General features: G+C 37.1%; 1 protein-coding gene across 3 annotated transcripts in view; it reads right to left on the bottom strand.

Moving 5' to 3' along the window:
• Positions 1–4,236: 4,236 nt before the first annotated feature.
• The window catches only part of PPP2R2A (protein phosphatase 2 regulatory subunit Balpha), a 134,751-nt gene continuing 119,510 nt past the window's right edge, over positions 4,237–19,477 (bottom strand). For all 3 annotated transcript variants that reach the window (XM_058433426.1, XM_032144494.2, XM_032144495.2), the window contains exons 5-10: positions 14,486–14,598; positions 13,622–13,799; positions 12,085–12,249; positions 11,054–11,223; positions 8,553–8,644; positions 4,237–4,964 (exon numbers count right to left, since the gene is read on the bottom strand). In XM_058433426.1, the coding sequence (XP_058289409.1) occupies positions 4,685–4,964; positions 8,553–8,644; positions 11,054–11,223; positions 12,085–12,249; positions 13,622–13,781 (867 nt within the window). In that variant the 5' untranslated portion in view covers positions 13,782–13,799; positions 14,486–14,598 and the 3' untranslated portion in view covers positions 4,237–4,684. The remainder of the gene's footprint in view (positions 4,965–8,552; positions 8,645–11,053; positions 11,224–12,084; positions 12,250–13,621; positions 13,800–14,485; positions 14,599–19,477) is intronic.

Genomic DNA, 19,477 nt, shown 5'->3' with positions numbered 1-19,477 from the left:
GATGCTTCATTCCATTAACTCTGCTGGGCGATTTAGTGAATACAGCAGAAATACATTTCAATTCTGAAAAGAGACAATCGTTTTTCTCCTTACAGTGACTCAGTGATGTGACCTTAGATAGAATGGTATTTAATAGTTTGTTACTAGCGAATTCTACCACACACTGAAGGAAGAAATTGTACCAATTTTGTCCATATTCTTCAATAATATAGGAGAGGAAAATTCATTTTATGAGATCAGCATTACACTAGACAGTGACATTAAAATATAAAAAAATTGTAGATCAATATCCTTCATGAACATCGATGCAAACTACTCAACAAAATACTTGCAAAATACAAAACTTAGCTGGGCGTGCCCAAATGCCAACTGTGATGTCATTACTTGTACTACAATAAAGTCGTACAATGTAAGTAATGACATCACAGTTGGCATTTGGGTATGCCCAGCTAAAGTTTTGTATTTTGCAAGTATTTTGTTGAGTAATTGTACTACCTTGTTGTACTTATATTGCATGACTTTATTGTAGTACAATGTAAGTAATATTGTACTACTTTATTGTAGTACAATAAGTATTGTAGTACAATAAGGGCATTTGTGTTCCCCTCCATCAGTGTGTTCTCAAATATTTACTCGAGGGTCATAGGGAACAGTGGTTTTGGGCACACAATATCCTGTATTTGGTCCCTGATTTTAATAATGAAGCTCTTGCAGTACATAAAGACTCCCCTGTTTATACTTTCTCAAAAATACCCCCATCATTGCTGTTCAAAACTTAACGATCGCCCCCTAGTGGTTTCTTAAAATATATTTCTTAAAATACATCTTTTATTTGTGGAGATGGGATCTTGGTTTGTTGCCCAGGCTGGTCTCAAGTGATCCTCCCACCTCAGCCTCCCAAAGTGCTGGGATTACAGGCAATGAGCCACCGCTCCCAACCATTGCCCTCTAGTGGGAAGGTCCTCAAAGAACTTGTTGCTATTCAGATTACAAAGGAGCTGAGTAGAACATTTGAAAAAACACAAATATTAGTTTCTCCCCTTATGCCAGTTTATTGTTTGCCAAATTCCTTTTAGAGGAAACTAAGCTTTGTAGTGCCTTCTCTTTGATACACTGAGCTAGCAAGAGACTTATTAACGTTAAGCCTGTAAAGTGGGTGTTTCTTCATTCTAATACAAAGGTAAGAGGTTCTAGTCTAATACCACTATGGAATAAAATGTTAAGACAAACTCAGTTACAAAATATATTTGGCATCTGAGAACACCTCAAGACTCTGTAGAATCGCTAAGCATTTGATTAATACTAAAAGAGTTGTAATGTTTTGACCTTATGCATAATTACAAAATGAAGCAGGGTCACTTTTCAAGGCTTTTTGAGGGGGAAGAGGAGGTGCATAAAACTCCCTTTTTAACCACAGTAAGACATACACGCAGAGCTTAAACTATCACCATCTGAACAGATAAGATACTAAAGTACAGGTACTCAAATACACAAGTAAACCGACTTGATTCTTGACTACCCAGCATATGCCTATCTTTTCCATCTTTCGGGGGGGATTGGTTTTGTTTTTCTGGAAGTGCACAATACTATCTACATTTGAATTTATGTGTGGTAAAGATGCTCAAGCAATATTCCCTTAGAAGGGTTTAAATATCACTAAAAATTATCAGTACTGCATAGCTTTCACATGTGCACAATTTCCTAATTAACACCTTACTCAAAAAATAGTCACACACTGGAAGAACCTGCTTTCCTATCTCTAGCTTTCCATAGAAGTATCTCTAACCAGAATAACTCCCATTTAAGGTTTAAAAAATCTCTTCATTTTGAAAGGAAAAGAGTGCACGGACACATTTTTGTTTGAGACAGCGTCGTGCTCTGTCACCCAGGCTGGAGTGCAGTGGCACGATCTCAGCTCACTGCAACCTCCACCTCCCGGATTCAAGCTGGTTCTCCTGCCTCATCTTTTGGAGTAGCTGCGATTAGACACGTGCCACCACACCCGGCTGATTTTTGTATTTTTAGTAGAGATGGGATTTCACCATGTTGGCCAGGCTGTTCTCGAACTCCTGACCTCAGGTGATTCACCCACCTCGGCCTCCCAAAATGTTGGGATTACAGGAGTGAGCCACTGCACCTGACTGGACGCATTTTTTTTAATCCCAAGAGACACAGGGCTGCACAGAAGCTTACCATCCAGCAGTTAATGGTTACATAAACATGTATTTAGACAGGTTTATAAAACAATTCTTCTTACTGCCCAGCCACTAAGTAAAGATCAAAAGAGGTTAATAGAATGAAAGTCCTTTTCCTACCACAATCTCTTCTAAAAGGTTAAGAGAAGGGATGGAGTATGTGCATGTATATTAGTGGCAAGAGAATAGGAAATACAAGCAACTTGACAAGACTAAGTTTATTCTAAGTATAATTTTTATTAATAAAAAGATTAACCATGGCCATGTAAAATGAGTGGCTGGGCTTAGAGTTTGCTACACCAATGAAATTAAAAAATTAATACTTGAGAATGTTAACAATAATTTATAATAGCATTCCTTGATAGAGGCATTTTAATTTTAGCAATTATTTCTCTTATATAAACTAATCCTTAGTGTCATGGAGGAGAATCATCATAGCTACTGACCAATCAAAAAAGAATTTCTGAGAGCTGTTTGGTGGTGTTATCTCAAGACATACAACCAAGCTGTAGGAAAATCTCCCAAAAAAGATCTGGAAAACTATCCAGTCACAACACAGGAAGAATATCACTGTTTGACACTTGTGGCAGGGGGAATATCCCACTTGCAAGTCAAGTGTGAAGAATAAACACAAATTAAGAAAGTACCCAAGATCCCCAAATAAATTAGTAAAAGTGCCATTAAGAATTATCAGACATAGAATGTGTTTCAAATACAAATTTGTTAAATCCAAAAGATACAGTAATTTTATTACATAGAATTTCTCCTGTGTGCTAAAAATGCTAACTTACAAGACATAATATTTGTAGTAGAGGGAATCACGGTCGGCTCGTTGAATTCTTTTTCATTATTGAAGAATAGAACAATAGGTAGTGGACATAGAAGCACTCAGAGTCCTCTGAAATTCAAGGTTGTTACATTATGTTCGACCAAAATAAGACTACCATTCTCTAATAATATAAATGCCTGTTCATTTCACCTTTCAAAAATAAAGTCCATTTCTTCTCCATTAAAGCTTCTGCAAGACTGACAAAGGTACATTCTACCTATTAAAAATAGGAGCACTCTTCATCTTTGGATAATGTATCACCACTTAGGGAAAATGTATTCATATAGATTTTTATTTGAGGCAGCTGTTGGAGTTCATTAAGCACTTTTTGAACGCTGTACCTTTAAAAATTTGTCTTTAATATAGCTTTGGAAAACCAAAAATAGAAGAAAAATATCTATGGTAAAGTATATTTCATTCTGATTTGATAGCAGTAAAATACAGAAAAAAGTATTTAGTGCAGTGTCACTTGATGTTAGTTTTCTGCTATTTTATATGACTGAATGACAAAAAAAGTTCTAACTTGTTAAAAATGTTTTATAAGTCTTTGACTATTTAGTAAGGCAAAAATGAAATTAAGCACTCTAAAAAGTAGAAATTAAGTTCTACAAATTTGGTTCCCATTTACAACAATTTCATTAACAGATAATGAGTTAAATAGAGATACAACGTATCCAATACCCTCATGATGGTAAAAAGAAAAAAAAAAACTAGTAGCATTTATAGATTGTGAAATCCTTAATAAAACCAATATATATTCAAAATATGTTCATAGAGAACCAGTACCTCTCCTCCTGCATGTAAAAGAACACTTGTTAAAAATAATTAACAAAAATACCAGTAAAACAATGAAAACCCATTTTGTTTCACTGTGCCCAAAGGTATGACACAAAATATTGGCTACAAGAGGTAGGTTAAAAAGAAAAAGAAAACCAGATTCTCCATTCTTTGTCACTTTTATTCAGTAGTAGGTTTTTTTTTCCTTATTTTCAGTGCCAGACATGGCGAGGAGTGATTACAGCCAACTGTTATTAAAACATTTGTTCGCAACATATACCCCCTTTATACCACTGACCCCAAACTGACTCATTTTGTGTGCTTTCATTCTTTCTTTTTTTAATATACCACCACCAAGACCGGGTGGAGGGGGCAAGGGTAAGAGAGATGAAGGGGAGGAGTCCAGGAGGCCAGAAGAGGAGGAATGCTACAAGCCACAGTAAGAATGAGCTGTATTTAATTTAAAAAAAGGGGGAAGGGGTGTACCCCACAAATGATACAGTAATGAGGATACACAATTAAATCCCATAGCATGACTGAAGGCTTTCACTGTGTTTGACGTCATCACAATGGAAGGCATAAAAAGTGGAGTAAATCAATGTTGATACAGTCCAATCTAGTCCATTAGGCAAGATGGTGCAAGAAGTCATTTAAATTAAAAGTGCCCTACCCTTACCTAAATGGCTAGCAGACATGGAGAACACCACAGTGATGAATCCACAGAGCTTTCTCCATGTAGCTATAACAATGTGTTGTCGAATGGCACACTGTCAAACACTGGAAAGGGGCGCCACAATGGACCTCTCTCTTTTATAGGAACGAATGCTAGATTCAACTATCTCAACTAAGCAAGAAGTGGGTTCTTCTGCTAGGAATGCCAACCCTAATTCACTTTGTCTTGAAATATATACAGATTGTTTGTAGTAGCTACAGCAATGATATTTTCCTTGGGGTGCCAGGCTGTGTGAAGGATTTTCTTATTGAAGTCTAGGCTGTCAACACTTATTTCATCTTTCTTTCGCTTGCCACTTGCACAGACTTTGCGAGGCTTCAGAACTGTGCGAGGCTTATTGTTTTCCCGCGATGCTTCTAGGGTTATGTCTCGCTTTGTGTTTCTGTCAAACATTCTGAAGAAATTATTGTAAGATCCAGTCATGACAACACTGTGAAAATAGACAGTACACTCAGTCAAACAAGCAGAACAAGAAATTGTTTTCAAGTAAAATGATTCAGCAATTAAACCATAGGAAGCTACTTCAAAAGCAGATTTAAACTAAGGGACAGGGGCTGTTGACATCAACTCAATCACTGGAATAAACCAGAAATATGGTACTAATTAACTGGGTTTTCTGCTTATTCTTTTCATGGCTACCAAAACTATCACCAAAGTTGACAGTATCCTCAAGTAAAACTTTTTAGTAGTGCAGAATTATTGTTGTTGAATATTTTTGCAACTACAGGCTATGTGATCAACCAGGCCAGCCAGCTTCTCAAAGGAGCAACTATCTGTGGAACTCACAGGTTCTAAAACGAAAGAACCCCGCATGAAGTAGCTGTTCACAAGAAACCAATGCTTTATCTTATGATTTACATTTTTTGGGCCGGACGCGGCGGCTCACGCCTGTAATCCCAGCACTTTGGGAGGCCAAGGTGGGTGGAGCACAAGGTCAGGAGATCGAGACCATCCTGGCTAACACGGTGAAACCCCATCTCTACTAAAAATACAAAAAAAAATTAGCCTGGCATGGTGGCGGGCGCCTGTAGTCCCAGCTACTTGGGAGGCTGAGGCAGGAGAATGGTGTGAACCTGGGAGGCGGAGCTTGCAGTGAGCCAAGATCACGCCACTGCACTCCAGCCTGGGCGACAGAGTGAGACTCTGTCTCATAAATAAAGTATCTTCTCAGGGTGTTGTCTGGTTCAGATAATCACATTTAATAAATGCTTATGTTTTAATCTGCTCCTGAGAATATTAAGTGATACATAATATATGTGTGTGTATGTGTGTGTGTGTGTGTGTATATATATATATATTTTTTTTTGGGGACGTAGTCTCGCTGTGTCGCCCAGGCTGGAGTGCAGTGGTGCAATCTCGGCTCACTGCAAGCTCTGCCTCCCGGGTTCACGCCATTCTTCTGCCTCAGCCTCCTGAGTAGCTGGGACTACAGGCGTCCGCCACCACACCCGGCTGATTTTTTTTATATTTTTAGTAGAGACGGGGTTTCACCATGTTAGTCAGGATGGTCTCGATCTCCTGACCTCATGATCCGCCTGTCTTGGCCTCCCAAAGTGCTGGGATTACAGGCGTGAGCCACCGTGCCCGGCCTATATATCTGTATTTTTTAAGACAGGGTTTCACTCTGTCACCCAGGTTGAAATGTGGTGGCACAATCACAGCTCACCGCAACCGCAACCTCAACCTCCTGGGCTCAAGCAGTCCTTGCACTTCAGTCTCCTGAGTAGCTGTGACTACAGGCATATGCTGCCATGTCCAGATAATTTTTAAATATTTTGTAGAGACAGGGTCTTGCTATGTTGCCCAGGCTATAACATTTTATTAACAGAACATCATTTTACTTTTACCACTGAAAACATTTTAAGCAAATATTTATAAAAATATCAGTTTAAAGGGGTGGCGAAATTTTTAAACTACCCAAGACACTTCTTTGTCCGTTCTATTTGCCACCCATTACTGCTCGACATTTATTAAGTATCCTCACAAACAAAACTTCGTAAGTTTGAAGCTCTTAATAATTTGGAAAGGGTCTGCTACCACTGCTTACCAATGGTTCAAATTATTATTGTAAATAAGGATTACAGGACCCTGGGGAATAGTTCAAAGTAATACATACAAAGGTCACCTACTGAGTACAAATTATTATCTATTTAGTAATGTCAATTCCCAAAGGACACTTGACAACAACTTTAATCAAACTCAAGGTAATGCATGCCCCTAAAGATGATAAAACTGTATTTCTTTTAAAATGGCTTGTGTAATTTAGATTGACATCCCCGTATCATCTGAGTTTGTGTGGTTTTAACGGATTAGGACACCTAGGCTGTGGCTACTTGAAACTTTAAAAAGGTATCATTAGGCCAGCATTTCTGTGGTATTCCTGCCAAAAATGTATAGCCTGAATCTAATCATGAGGAAACATTCTATAAAATAACTGGCCTGTGTTCTTCAAAATGCCGAGGTCACGAAAGACAAGGAGAGACTGAGGAACTGTTTCAGAATAAAGGAGACTAACAAGAGATGACAACTAAATGTTGGATACTGAACCAGACTGACTTTGTTCTGTGCCATAAAGGACACAGTTACAGTAACTGGCGAGTTTCAGTGGGTCTCCGGATTAGATGGCAGTACTGCATCGCTGTGAATGTTGCTTTGGATCCTGCACTGTCACTATGTTGGAAAGTGTTTTCGTCAGGAAATACTCATTCAAGAATTTAAGGTTATGGGCATCACATCTGGAGTAAATGGAGTAAATTCCCATGTGGCACACAAGTTGCATGTGAGCACGCGCGCATGTACCTATGTGGACAAATATAGCTATAAATAAACAGAATAGAACACGTGATACAGCAACAGGGGAACCTGGGTCAAGGCCGGCCAAGAGTTCTTTGTGTTATTGTAACAAATTTTCTCTAAGTTTGAAATAATTTTAAAAAAAATTTTAATATTAAGGAAAACAAATAGTTTCTTTCTGATAATAGAACATAAAACTGCTAATTATCTGCTTAAACGAATGAAAAACTGGTTGTAGCTGTGCGCCACACCCTAGTTCAGTATCTCTTTACTCTTCAAATTTGTTAATCTTTTTTTTCCTTCTTCCCTTTCCTTCTTTCTTCTTGATGCCTCAGGTTTAGTAGTGGCACTCAAAGGCAATGTGTGCTATTAACAGAGCTCTAGGTTTACTAGTCCTTGTGTCAAAAATCAGATAATTTTAAAAGCCAGATGAAAGAAAACATTCTATAAGTTCTATTATCCTCTGTAACACATAGCACCATGAAACCAGAATCATATTAAGCTCTGTGATAAAACTGTTGTTAATTAAAGTATCTCTAATTACTTTAAATGTCAGTTTAATTCAAAAATTATGTTTTACTACTTTCTGTTCTACTGGAACATAGTGGCAAATAAACAGACGACTAAAAGACTCAAAGTAAGACTTATTTTATCTTTAAATAATGGTAACAGTTTACTAAAAATGAATACAAAAAAGGAATTACACTACGGCAAAACTGGAAATTATAAAAAGCAAAGGATAACTACTACTAATATTTTAACCATATATATTATGTTTAACATCATACATACATAACATACATATGAAAGACCACTTCTATGAGGTGTTAATGTAGCATCTGGAAAACCTGGTGTGTCTAACAATCCAAATGAATTATCTGCCGCCTGAATGTTTCTAAAACAGTTTAATGGTAGAATAACAACCAAGCTGAAGCTTCACAGTTTTAATGGTTAGCATGTCAGAAATGTGATCTGGTTCATAAAAGAAAAAACATTCTAGACATTTAAATAATTTAGATTACCTAGAATTTGTATACTTTTATATTTACTAGTGAAATACAATGCTTAATTTTTTATCTGCCAGTACTGCTGTGCTATATCTAAGATTATTAAATTTATTTCAAGGAATCCCTAGAGACAAATGAAGTTAGGACCTGGAATGAAATAGTTGTTTCTTTTCTTTAATAAAATTCATATTTGAGAGGTCTGACTTAAAATCAATTACCTGTCAGATCCATTCCAACAACATTCAAATTTGTCAAATATGCAGTCATTTTCATACAGTGAACAGAGTTTACTTCTGAGGTATTCATGCACCTGGGGAAAAAATACAAATATACTGCACTGAAATTAGGAAAATGATTTAACAAGTCCGTATCTTTAAAAAGAAAAAAAGGGCATATACAGACACATACACACACCTTTTAAACCTATTAATCTCCATCTTCTCAGTAACAATAAAGCCATTTTGTCCTTTTACAAAACACACAAGCCCTTCAGGGAGGCACATTTTCCTACTGGTATGACAAAGGAAAACTCCATTCTGGGCATGGCACACATAGCCTTTATAAGCCTGAATAAAACATTCAGGCCAAAAACACTTGAAAATGGCACAGTTAAGAGACTAATAAAAGAACATTACAGCAATATCTGAATATCACTATTCTTGGCTTTCAGTCCATTAACTACTGATAACACTGAAACTGTGCCTATTTCTTTCTTAAATACCATTTTCTGGGCATAAATTTAACTGAAGCCTATATTTTCCATTATAAATGCACATGTATGCATAGCGTAACCATGCCTTGGTTTGGTGATAAATTATATGGTTATTCTGGGCACATATTATTAAAAATTTGATAGTATCATATTATACAATGTCAAAAGCTAACAAGCTGTGCCTGTTTTTTGAATTATATAATTCTGTATTTACTAATATGTCAAAAAAAGATAAACTAGAAATCTCATATTTAAAAAGTAGTCTGAGAAATATGACATATTTCAACATTAATTACAAACAAAAGTTCCATGTTTGTTGTAACTCAAAGCAAAAAAGAAGTGTCTATATTTCACCATCTCTTTTTAAGGAGCTACTTAAGGAGAAATGACAGAAATGAGTAGGTACCTTCTAAATGCTTAGAATTCTCTATTCTATATGAAACAAGCTAAACTTATTTTCAGTGTCCATTTTAACTTTAAATATAGTGGAATGATTCAGGCCCTGTCTCTGTGACATTAAGTGAAAATCCGTAATACAGAGGAATAGCAACTCATGTGGGGTTAGGATCAAAAGCGAGCATGTAACACAAAAAAATCAGTAAGAAAAAAATACCCTTCAATCACACAAAACTTAGCAAGATGCTGGTACAAATTCAATAAAAAGTTTTATCTATATATGATACATTTGCCTATAATGTGACTACTTTTAATCACTACTCCAACTGTTTATAGGTAGAAAAGTAGCAAATCAGGTAAAATTAGGTAGATTATCATAATTTAGCAACATTTTAGAATGCACGTTATAGGGTTTCTCACTATACATCAGTTTGAAGCTAAGGTTCAAATCAATTCTTCTCAATGGGAATGAAATGATGGTGAGGATAACTAGGAGGTATATCAATCTTGGCAGTTACACAAATAGAAGTCTTTTTTCAGTATACATGAGGGATGGGTTCCAAGAACCCCAGGTAAACCCAAATCTGCAGTTAGCCCTGCGGAACCCACACATGAACTTTTGGCCCTCCATATATTTGAGGGGTTTGCATCCCTCAAATACTGTATTTTCAAATGTGCATTGGTTAACAACAACAACAAAATCTGTGTATGAGTGAACCCATGCAGTTCAAATCCGTGTTGCTCAATAGTGAACTATACTTTGAAAAGCAAAGCAGTATTTTGTCTTTTGTTTCAGTGCAGTATTTATTTTGAAATTTCACATATCAAAAACAATCTTGGTTTATGTTTGTCAGAGGATTTAAAGTTTGAGAAACATACTTCCCAGTCTATTGAGAATATGTAACATAAAGAAAGTATATGTATAAATTAGAGTTAAGTGATTTCAACACTGCAGTCTAGGGCCTAGCACAGGTTTGTGCTGTCCCTCACCCTGTTCCAGGCTGTGTACTTCATTCTCTTCTGTTTGATGTAGTGGACACGGATAAACAGTAGTGGCTGGCTGATAAGAGAATCAAGAACTGACATCCAACAACGGATAGGCAACTCCTAAAGCCATCTGCTAAGGCTTTCAAGCCCTTTTCCTTTAGCTGAAGACAATGGTTATCTGCCAAAAGGCAGAACACCAGTCCATTTGACTTGGCACACCAAGTTTAATCTCTAGTTCGACTACTCCCACAACCTGAGCAGGTGCACCTCTATTAGGACTGGCCACTTTCCCCAATCCTCTTCCTGCCCAGACCTCAATGAAGGGTGCTCTTCCTTCCTCACTTTAAATGTACATAGTGGCAGGAAAAAAAACCAATGTCAATACTGAACCAAATGGGTAGCAAAATCACACTTTAACTGCAAAACTCAAGAGACGACACAACCTATGTAAGTATATATACATTTAACATAAGGAAGAGCAACATATTCATAGATTTCTGAGGGAAAAGGCCTAATGGTGAACAAACACCATACAGGGATTAAAACCTAGTAACAAAATCCTTCTCTATAAACACTTCAAAGTAAACAGGGTATATGCTCATTGAGAGAAAAAACTGCAAATACCTGGTATGTTTCCACAGGCCTGTTTTCCATATTTAAGTCCCAAATTTTGACTGACAAATAGTCTCTAGTCATCATATATCGACCACTATGGCTGAATTTTACATCCGAAATAGAGGAGATGATTTCGGAAAAAAATGACCTGTTACTGGGATCTTCAGGTTCTTCAAACACTAAAAACAAAACAAAACAACACAAAAAGGGCAAGGTGTACAATATTCTGGCTTGGACAAAGCATTTCCTAAACAACCATTCACAAACTCCCTACAAGTGAGGTAAAATGCCAGGCTAATAAAGAACTGAAAAACATCTCTCTGGCTACAATTCTCCTGAAAGCTTCTTAGGATAATTGAATATTGAAGTTGAAGATGCATAAGTATGCAGTATACTTTCAGTCGTATGACTAATTTAGAACCAGACTCACCTGGGACTTCTGACTTCAGTGCACCAGGTTTATTGGTATTATTCCTGCAATACGCCTCACTGACTGCCTATATCATCACCATGAGAAACACACCATCCTCGCCCATCCCAAATTCATACCAGGATTTCATTTTCTAGTAGCCAGGTAAAATTATTTTGGTAACAGGCATGTATCAATTTTCATGAGTTAATATTCAACAAGACAAGAATATTGTATCCTGAAGTTTTTAAACCAAAGTTGTTTTTTTTTTTAAGCCAAGGAAACCTCAGAAGAAACCTTCCTAGGAAGCTCAAAGTAGGAAGGGAGGATGGGAAAGGAACAGCTCTACTTCAATACAAGGTTAGAGAGCCCAACCACAAGTTACCAAAGAACAACAGCATTCCATGAAAAATCTATTCCTTGGCAATCAATAGACATGCCCCCCAAGAGAGCCTCCAGGAATAACCTGGAATGCCTCATGAGGAGGCAGGCAGATTACCAAGGGTACAAGTGGCTCTGGACACATGGGTTTAAGACTTGTAAACCTCTGTAATTGTACTTATCATGTCTGAGGCTTATTTCAGACAAACAGAATATGTAATCATTTTAAGGGAAGATACAATAAACTTACATTTAGAATGCCTATCACAGAGGGCAGATGCCCTCATGTCACATAGCCGAATAGTTCCTTTACTGCTGCTGTATACAAATGTGTTACAGCTGTTTGGATGAAATTCTGCTGCTGTAATCACCTCTGTTAGCTCTTCCATATTGGCAGGCTTGATATCCACAATGTCTAGATAACATTTTATTAAGGAATTTCCACTTAGAAAAAAGGGCAAATATAATTCTACATTTCTCAAACCTAAAACCCATTCATGGACCTAAGCAAAAATATTAATTCTGAATTGCACTCCACTGTTTTTATGAGTATAAATTCCAAAGGGATTAAAACTTTTTTTTTTTTTATTTAGATGGAGTTTCACTCTGTCGCCCAGGCTGGAGTGCAGTGGTGCAATCTCGGCTCACTGCAGCCTCCGACTCCCAAGTTCAAGCGATTCTACTGCATCAGTCTCCTGAGAAGCTGGGGATTACAGGCACACACCACCACAACTGGCTTTTTTTTTTTTGTATTTTTAGTAGAGACAGGGTTTCACTATGTTGGCCAGGCTGGTCTTGAACTCCTGACCTCATGATCCATCCGCCTCACCTTGGTCTCCCAAAGTGCTGGGATTACAGGCATGAGTCACTGTGCCCGGCCTCAACAGAATATTTTTATTTACCCAATCATGCATCATGACTTGCATGAATTTCTGTTTCTAATCTTAATGAGACTATATATATATATTTTTTGAGACAGAGTTTCACTCTTGTTGCCCAGGCTGGAGTGCAATGGCACAATCTCAGCTCACTGCAACCTCCATCTCCCAGGTTCAAGCAATTGTCCTAACTCAGCCTCCCGTGTAGCTGAGATTACAGGTATGCGCCACCATGCTTGGCTAATGTTTTGTATTTTTAGGAGAGAGGGGGTTTCACTATGTTGGCCAGGCTGGTTTTGAACTACTGACCTTAGGTGATCCATCCGCCTTGATCTCCCAAAGTGTTGGGATTACAGGCTGAGTCACTGCAGCCAGGTGAGACTATTTTTACAATAAAAAATTCAAATACAATAGTCCATACATTTGATTACAAGAAAAAAAATTTTTTTTAGAGACAGGGTGTTGCTCTGTCATCCAAGCTGGAGTGCAGAAGCACGATCAAGCTCACTGTACACCTTGAACTCCTGGCCTCAAGTGATCTTCCCACCTCAGCCTCCCAAACCGCTGGGATTACAGGTATGAGCTACCATACACAGACCTCACAAATTTGATTTTTAAAACAAAAAACTAAATTATAAAAAATAATCCTATTTACATAGATATAATGACAAATTCCTTAAAATTCCATGAATCCAATTTTACATCAATACATTATGCCCTTTATGTTTAGCAAATAACTTTTTCCAGTATTTCATTACTCATCTACAAAGAAAAAAAATAAGGTGCCATACATAGATGTATACAGACTATAAAAAGAAGGAATCAAATTCATTAAGGAGAGATGAAATAAATCCAATATGGGCACAACATGCCTTCTTCACCAAATACCAAAGAAAACCAAATGGATACTAAAACTCCTGTCTGTAATTTCCAGATGCCAAAGATTAATCCGCAAATCATCTGCAGATAAATATGTTTCATAATCACTATTAATAGAAATTGAGTTGATGTGATATGTATGAGCATTGGCAAATATTCTTCGTGGACTGGCCTCAACCATTAGATCCATAGGCCTAAAGACTGGCACCTGTCAATAAGACACATGAAAAACAGAAATTACAAAAGGCTCAGTTTCAAATAGCAATTAAGACTCAGAAAACTTCATTATTTTAGTTTTTGAGAACATAAAACAGAACATTACATAGATTTAGTTTTAAAAAGCAACTGATGTTGATCCTTTCAAGTGTTGAAGAAAAGAACAATGTGGATAATATATCTTCTTTTACTGGTTGCAATAGTATTAGAATTTGCAGTTCTTAGTTTTAATATTTTGCTTGAAAGATATGCCAAGCTAATAAATGTTTATGGTTCAGATTAAAGAGGATAAAAAGAAAATTAACCCATAACATCTAATTCTTGGTATTTTTTAGCTACAACTAGAAGATTTGATCTATATCTACTTTTTTGATTTCCAAAGAAAATTTACCTTGAAACTTGACCTTGTAATAGCTAACATGACAAATCAGAGGTGAAGTCTGATGGCGTGAAATACTGTCTTGTGCTTGAGTCCTGCTTCCGTCCCTGGCCAAAGTGAGACCTCTATGTAGGTCAGTTTCTATGTTTAAATGAGTTACTCAATGTTCTACCTGATTACAGAATTATTGGGAAAGGGGAGATAGACTGTAATTATTCCTATTCAAGCTCTGCTCAGGATTTGGGCTATGTAATATGGATACAAGCACTATCTGTGACATTTTTTTCTTATGTACTTACTCGTAGTGTAGTAACTGTAGTAGGATCTCTATACCTTCCATCTTCCTCTTTCAAGTTATACCCTTCTGGTCTTTTGTCCCTTTCACTGATTTTCCATAATTTTATTGTTTTATCTGGGAAGAAAATAAAGAAAAGTCCTTAAAATACTGAAGAAGAAAAACATTTTAAGGCATTTAAAATACGCTATTTCACATTTCACATAAAAGGATTCCATGAAAAAAAAAAAAAACCCTAATCTGACTTACTAAAAAATTTCCTATTATCAGCTGAATAACATACACACATGGAAATAAAGTGCAAAGATCGCTGGCACTCATATAAATTCTATGTGACAGTCAAATCAAGTCACAGGTCTCTATCCCTGTCCCTTAAAAGTAATTAAAGCTAGAGGGAAAAACTTGATATGCATGTGTGGTGTATGCAAACACATGTATGTCTGTACATACATGTAAACATATACATGTTCAGTACTGAATTTTAAAAAATTTAAAGGGAACAATGAAGTTGATTAAGACTGCCTATTATGTAGAATCAAAATAGTAAAGCTGCTCTCCCTTGCTCCCACTTCTTAGCAAAGCCTATCAATGGATGCCTCCTTTTTAAACGTTTCCCCCTCTTGTATCAGGGTTCAAAAGTAGGAAACAGGGCCTGAAGAAAACTGATTAAAAGCATACATCCCCAAGTCCTTCAAGAAGAAACCAAATTCCTAGGTATCAAGGAATATATAAAATGGCATCTGTTTAAAAACAAACTTTTGTTTTACAATTAAGTTTAGATTTACAGAAAAGTTACAAGAACTGTAGTGTTCCATATATCTTTTACCCAGTTTCTTCTGTCAACATCTTACGCAACCATGGTACGTGTGTCAAAACTAAGACATAGACTTTGTATATTACTATTAACTCAACTACAGACTTCATTTGGAGATTTAACCAGGTTTTCCACTAACATTCCTTTTCTGTTCCAGAATTCAAACAACACTGCATTTAGTCATCAAGTTTCCTTAGTCTCTCTGCCTTTAAGTTTCTCAGGCTCTCCTTATTTTTCTTGATCTTGACAGTTTTGAGTAGTGGTGGTGAGGTACTTTGTAGAATACCCCTCAAGTGGATTTGCCTGCTCTTTCCCTCATGATCAGACTGGGGCCATGGGTTTTTAGGAACAAAACAGAGAGATGAAGTGACTTCTCACAGCATTGTTCAAAGGGATACATGGTATCAACATGACTTACAGCTGGTGGTGTTAACTTGGGTCATTTGGTTAAGACAATGTTTGCCAGGCTTCTCCACTATACAATGACTCTTTCACCCTTGCCATATTCTATTCTTTGGAAGTGAGTCACTAAATCTAGCCTGTACTTAAAGGGAGAAATAAGTTATATTCCCTGTAGGGAAGAGTATGTATCCATGTCTTATTTAGAATTCTCCTGCAGGAAGCATCCCTTCTCTCCATTTATCCATTCAATTGTTTATTTGTATCACTATAGGCTCATGCATGTTGATTTAAAACTGTTATAATCATAAAAGAACATTCTTATAGAAAAGCATACATTCCTAATGATCTTTCATAAGCAAAACGGTGTAACAAAATTGTTTATAACAGTATATAAAGCCATTTTATAAAAAGTTAAAAACAACTCAGAGAGATGCCAGTGACTCTAGCCTGGTAGTCTCTGTATCGTATAGAAGAATGATAGTTGCCCCTAAGGATGCCCTTCCCAATGATGAAGTGTAAACAGAGAAAAGCTGCTAACTTTAATAATCTGTAATCTATTATTTCTTCTAAGCCCTATGTGACCTTGCTTATAATTTTCTTGTAGTTCAGTCATACAGATTTTCTATGTGTTATTTAGTTTATATATGTATACAATTTATAGAAAGATATGAGCCTAGCCTAAATCTGTATTTTGAGAAGTATTTGTTCTAAATACTTGCAAAGTATTCGTGATGAGGATGACAACACCCCCGCCCCCTGGTCCAGTTGTCTTGTGGCCTGTTTAAATCCATCCTCCTTATTAAAGATCCAAATAAAGAAACCACAATGTATTTATGAAACTTTCAGATGAGATAAAATTAGTTTGTGGTGCCTAATAGTGTTTACAGGAAGAAAGCTCTTTAAAAAATATTTTTTCCATTAACACAAACACAGCACACATAGGAATTAGGATACATTTTTCAGTACAGCGGGGACAAGGCAGGCAGGAAATAAATCAGTATGTTAATAAATATGACATAAATTTTTAAGAAATCAGAATCCTTATGTTCTACAGCAGTGATATTTTATTACCTGGAGTTTTTGGCCTGTAACACAAAGTATGTGAGAATAATCAAACTCCATAAAACTGTATGTAAGATTATGTAAAAACACAGTTTTCAGTGGAGGCGTTATTAGATTCTTAAGAAGATCTGTTCCTTCCAAAACGACCACTCTGTGGTGTTCCCCTGAATTATCAACACTAATAACTAAAGCATTGGAGAAGCTACAGAAGAGCAGAGTTCCTCTCACCACAAGCAGAGGGTATGAGCAGGGAAAATCACGCTGCCGTTTCCTTTGTGGGAATGCAGCTTTATGTAAGACCCTAAAAACTTATCAAGAAGTTGTTAAGACACATCCTATTTGTGAGTGAACTTTATATTATTCATATATGGAAGACTCATGGTTGACAGGTCAGTTTCATGTTTTCTGCAATGTAGAGGAATTAATGAGAATTCAGAGGAGCAAAAGAAGATTAAAGAGAAAGAGAATTAAAATGCTTGAAGGAACATTAAATTAACTCAAGTTATTAGGTGACTATGACGTCCTTTAAGTAAAAATGATCTGGGAAACCCAGTTCATACAATGATCATGGAAAGCCAATGCAAGTATTTTTATAAGATTAATTTTGGTTAATCAAACCTGGAAAGTTTGGTACTATTTTCCACCATTCTCCCACAGATGTAGTTTTTATATAGACCCATTACATTGGGGGGGGGGGGGGCGCGTGTTACTATGCTCATAGAAAAAACTCACAGAGAAAAATACACAAAATAATACAAAAGATATCACTCAGAATCAACAGATGTTGACATTTTTCTCTAAGTTTCCTTCTTTCCAAATAGTTTTTCAGATATAGTTCAAGTCCTACTCCTCCCATCCTTTTCCCATCATACCCAGACACAACAGTTCATTTGATTCTCATAATCTGCTTTATCCTTCCACATTGGACTCTATTATTAAGCACTTATTTTAGCATTAAAAAATGCAGCCGCCAGTTAGTTGTATTTTACTTAGTATTAAGAAACAAAAGACAAAAATCTACAATGCATGCTCTAATGTCTTTAAATAAGATTTAATCCATAAAGTTGAAATGAGATTTGCTTCGAAATAACACTGAGGAAGAGAGGAAGGGGAAGGATCCGAGACACAAATTAGCCATGAACTGAGGAGTGTCGGAAGTGGATGATGAGCATGCAGGGCTTCATTATACTATTCTCTTGACCTCAGCCTACATTTAAAAAGTTCTCTTTATAAGAAAGCTGATGTAGCCCTATAAGAAATAAACTGCCATAAAAATATTCCAATATATAAAATGTTAACACATTTCCCTACGAACATTTACTTCTAAAAGTAGAAATTATATCAATGGTTTAATTATGTATCATTTGATGCCAAAGAACAGTGTCTAAAATATTTGAAGCTATTTGAAATAACTTAGTTTACTATATAAATTAAAACTGACCCAAGACTAGAAGCTAGCATATGACAGGAATAAACTGTCCCCTCCACCCATGGTGCTGTGGGTTACAGGCTTTAAATAGTTACTTCTGTTTATTTTTCTTCTAATAAGGACGAGAGAGGGGAATGCAGTCTATTGTGAAAAGAGAGAAGGCAGAGGGTACGAATCTCAATGGACTGGTTGGGGAGAGCTTTCATGATCAGAAAAACGGGCACCCAGGAGGCAGCCAACGCTGATGGCATCAGGCATTTGTGAAGAGCATTTCTAAGAACTCATACTGTGGACGAGGGGCATCAGTTAGATGGAGGAAGTGCTGAATTTCTTCCCCCCTTTCATCCCCGAAGTCATTTAAGTATATATTCTGCAAATGTTTATGGTCTAGGTGTTAGAATTTGCTTTTTAAATTAATAGTGAGGGGATGAGAAAATAGGAGGTTTCCCCTCACCCTACCACCAACCTCAAAAAAGTTTTAATCACAAATTTTTATGGACTACAGCTACCCAGAAACTAAAGTATCTCCTCAGTCACTCTAATGATTCCCTTTAGACTCAAGATCCCAACAAAGTCCTAACAATTCACAGGAAGAAGTTTTTCATAAGAACAAAGAGAAAGCACCCAATTCATCATAAAGGATTTTAAATTCTGGTAGGGTCATTAATAACCTTTTTCTTTTTGAGACAAGTCTCGCTCTGTAACCCAGGCTGGAGTGCAATGGCGCGATCTCGGCTCACTGCAAGCTCTGCCTCCCAGGTTCACGCCATTCTCCTGCCTCAGCATCCCCGCCCCAGTAGCTGGAACTACAGGCACCCACCACCACGCCCGGATAATTTTTTTGTATTTTTAGTAGAGACGGGGTTTCACCATGTTAGCCAGGATGGTCTCAATCTCCTGACCTCTTGATCCGCCCACCTCAGCCTCCCAAAGTGCTGGGATTACAGGTGTGAGCCACCGCGCCCGGCCTGTCATTACCAACTTTTAATCCTCACTTAACTTTTCTTGGGCCAGGCATAGTGGCTCAGGACTTTGGGAGACTGAGAGGGGCAGACTGCTTGAGCCCAGGAATTCAAGACCAGCCTGGGCAACATAGGGAGACCCAGTCTCTACAAAAATGTTTTTAAAAAATTAGCCGGGTGTGGTGGCACGCACCTGTGGTCCCAGCTACTCAGGAGACTGAGGTGGGAAGATCGAAGCTGCAGTGAGCCGTGATCACACCAATGCACTCCAGCCTGGGCGACAGACATTGCCTCAAAAAACAACAAAAAACTTTCCCTGGGCAAGTA

This window comes from Hylobates moloch, unplaced genomic scaffold (assembly GCF_009828535.3).
Source record: "Hylobates moloch isolate HMO894 unplaced genomic scaffold, HMol_V3 SCAFFOLD_22, whole genome shotgun sequence".
Taxonomy (NCBI): Eukaryota; Metazoa; Chordata; class Mammalia; order Primates; family Hylobatidae; genus Hylobates; species Hylobates moloch.
The sequence above is the reverse complement of the archived record's forward strand: the minus strand, read 5'-3'. Positions and strand labels throughout refer to the sequence as shown.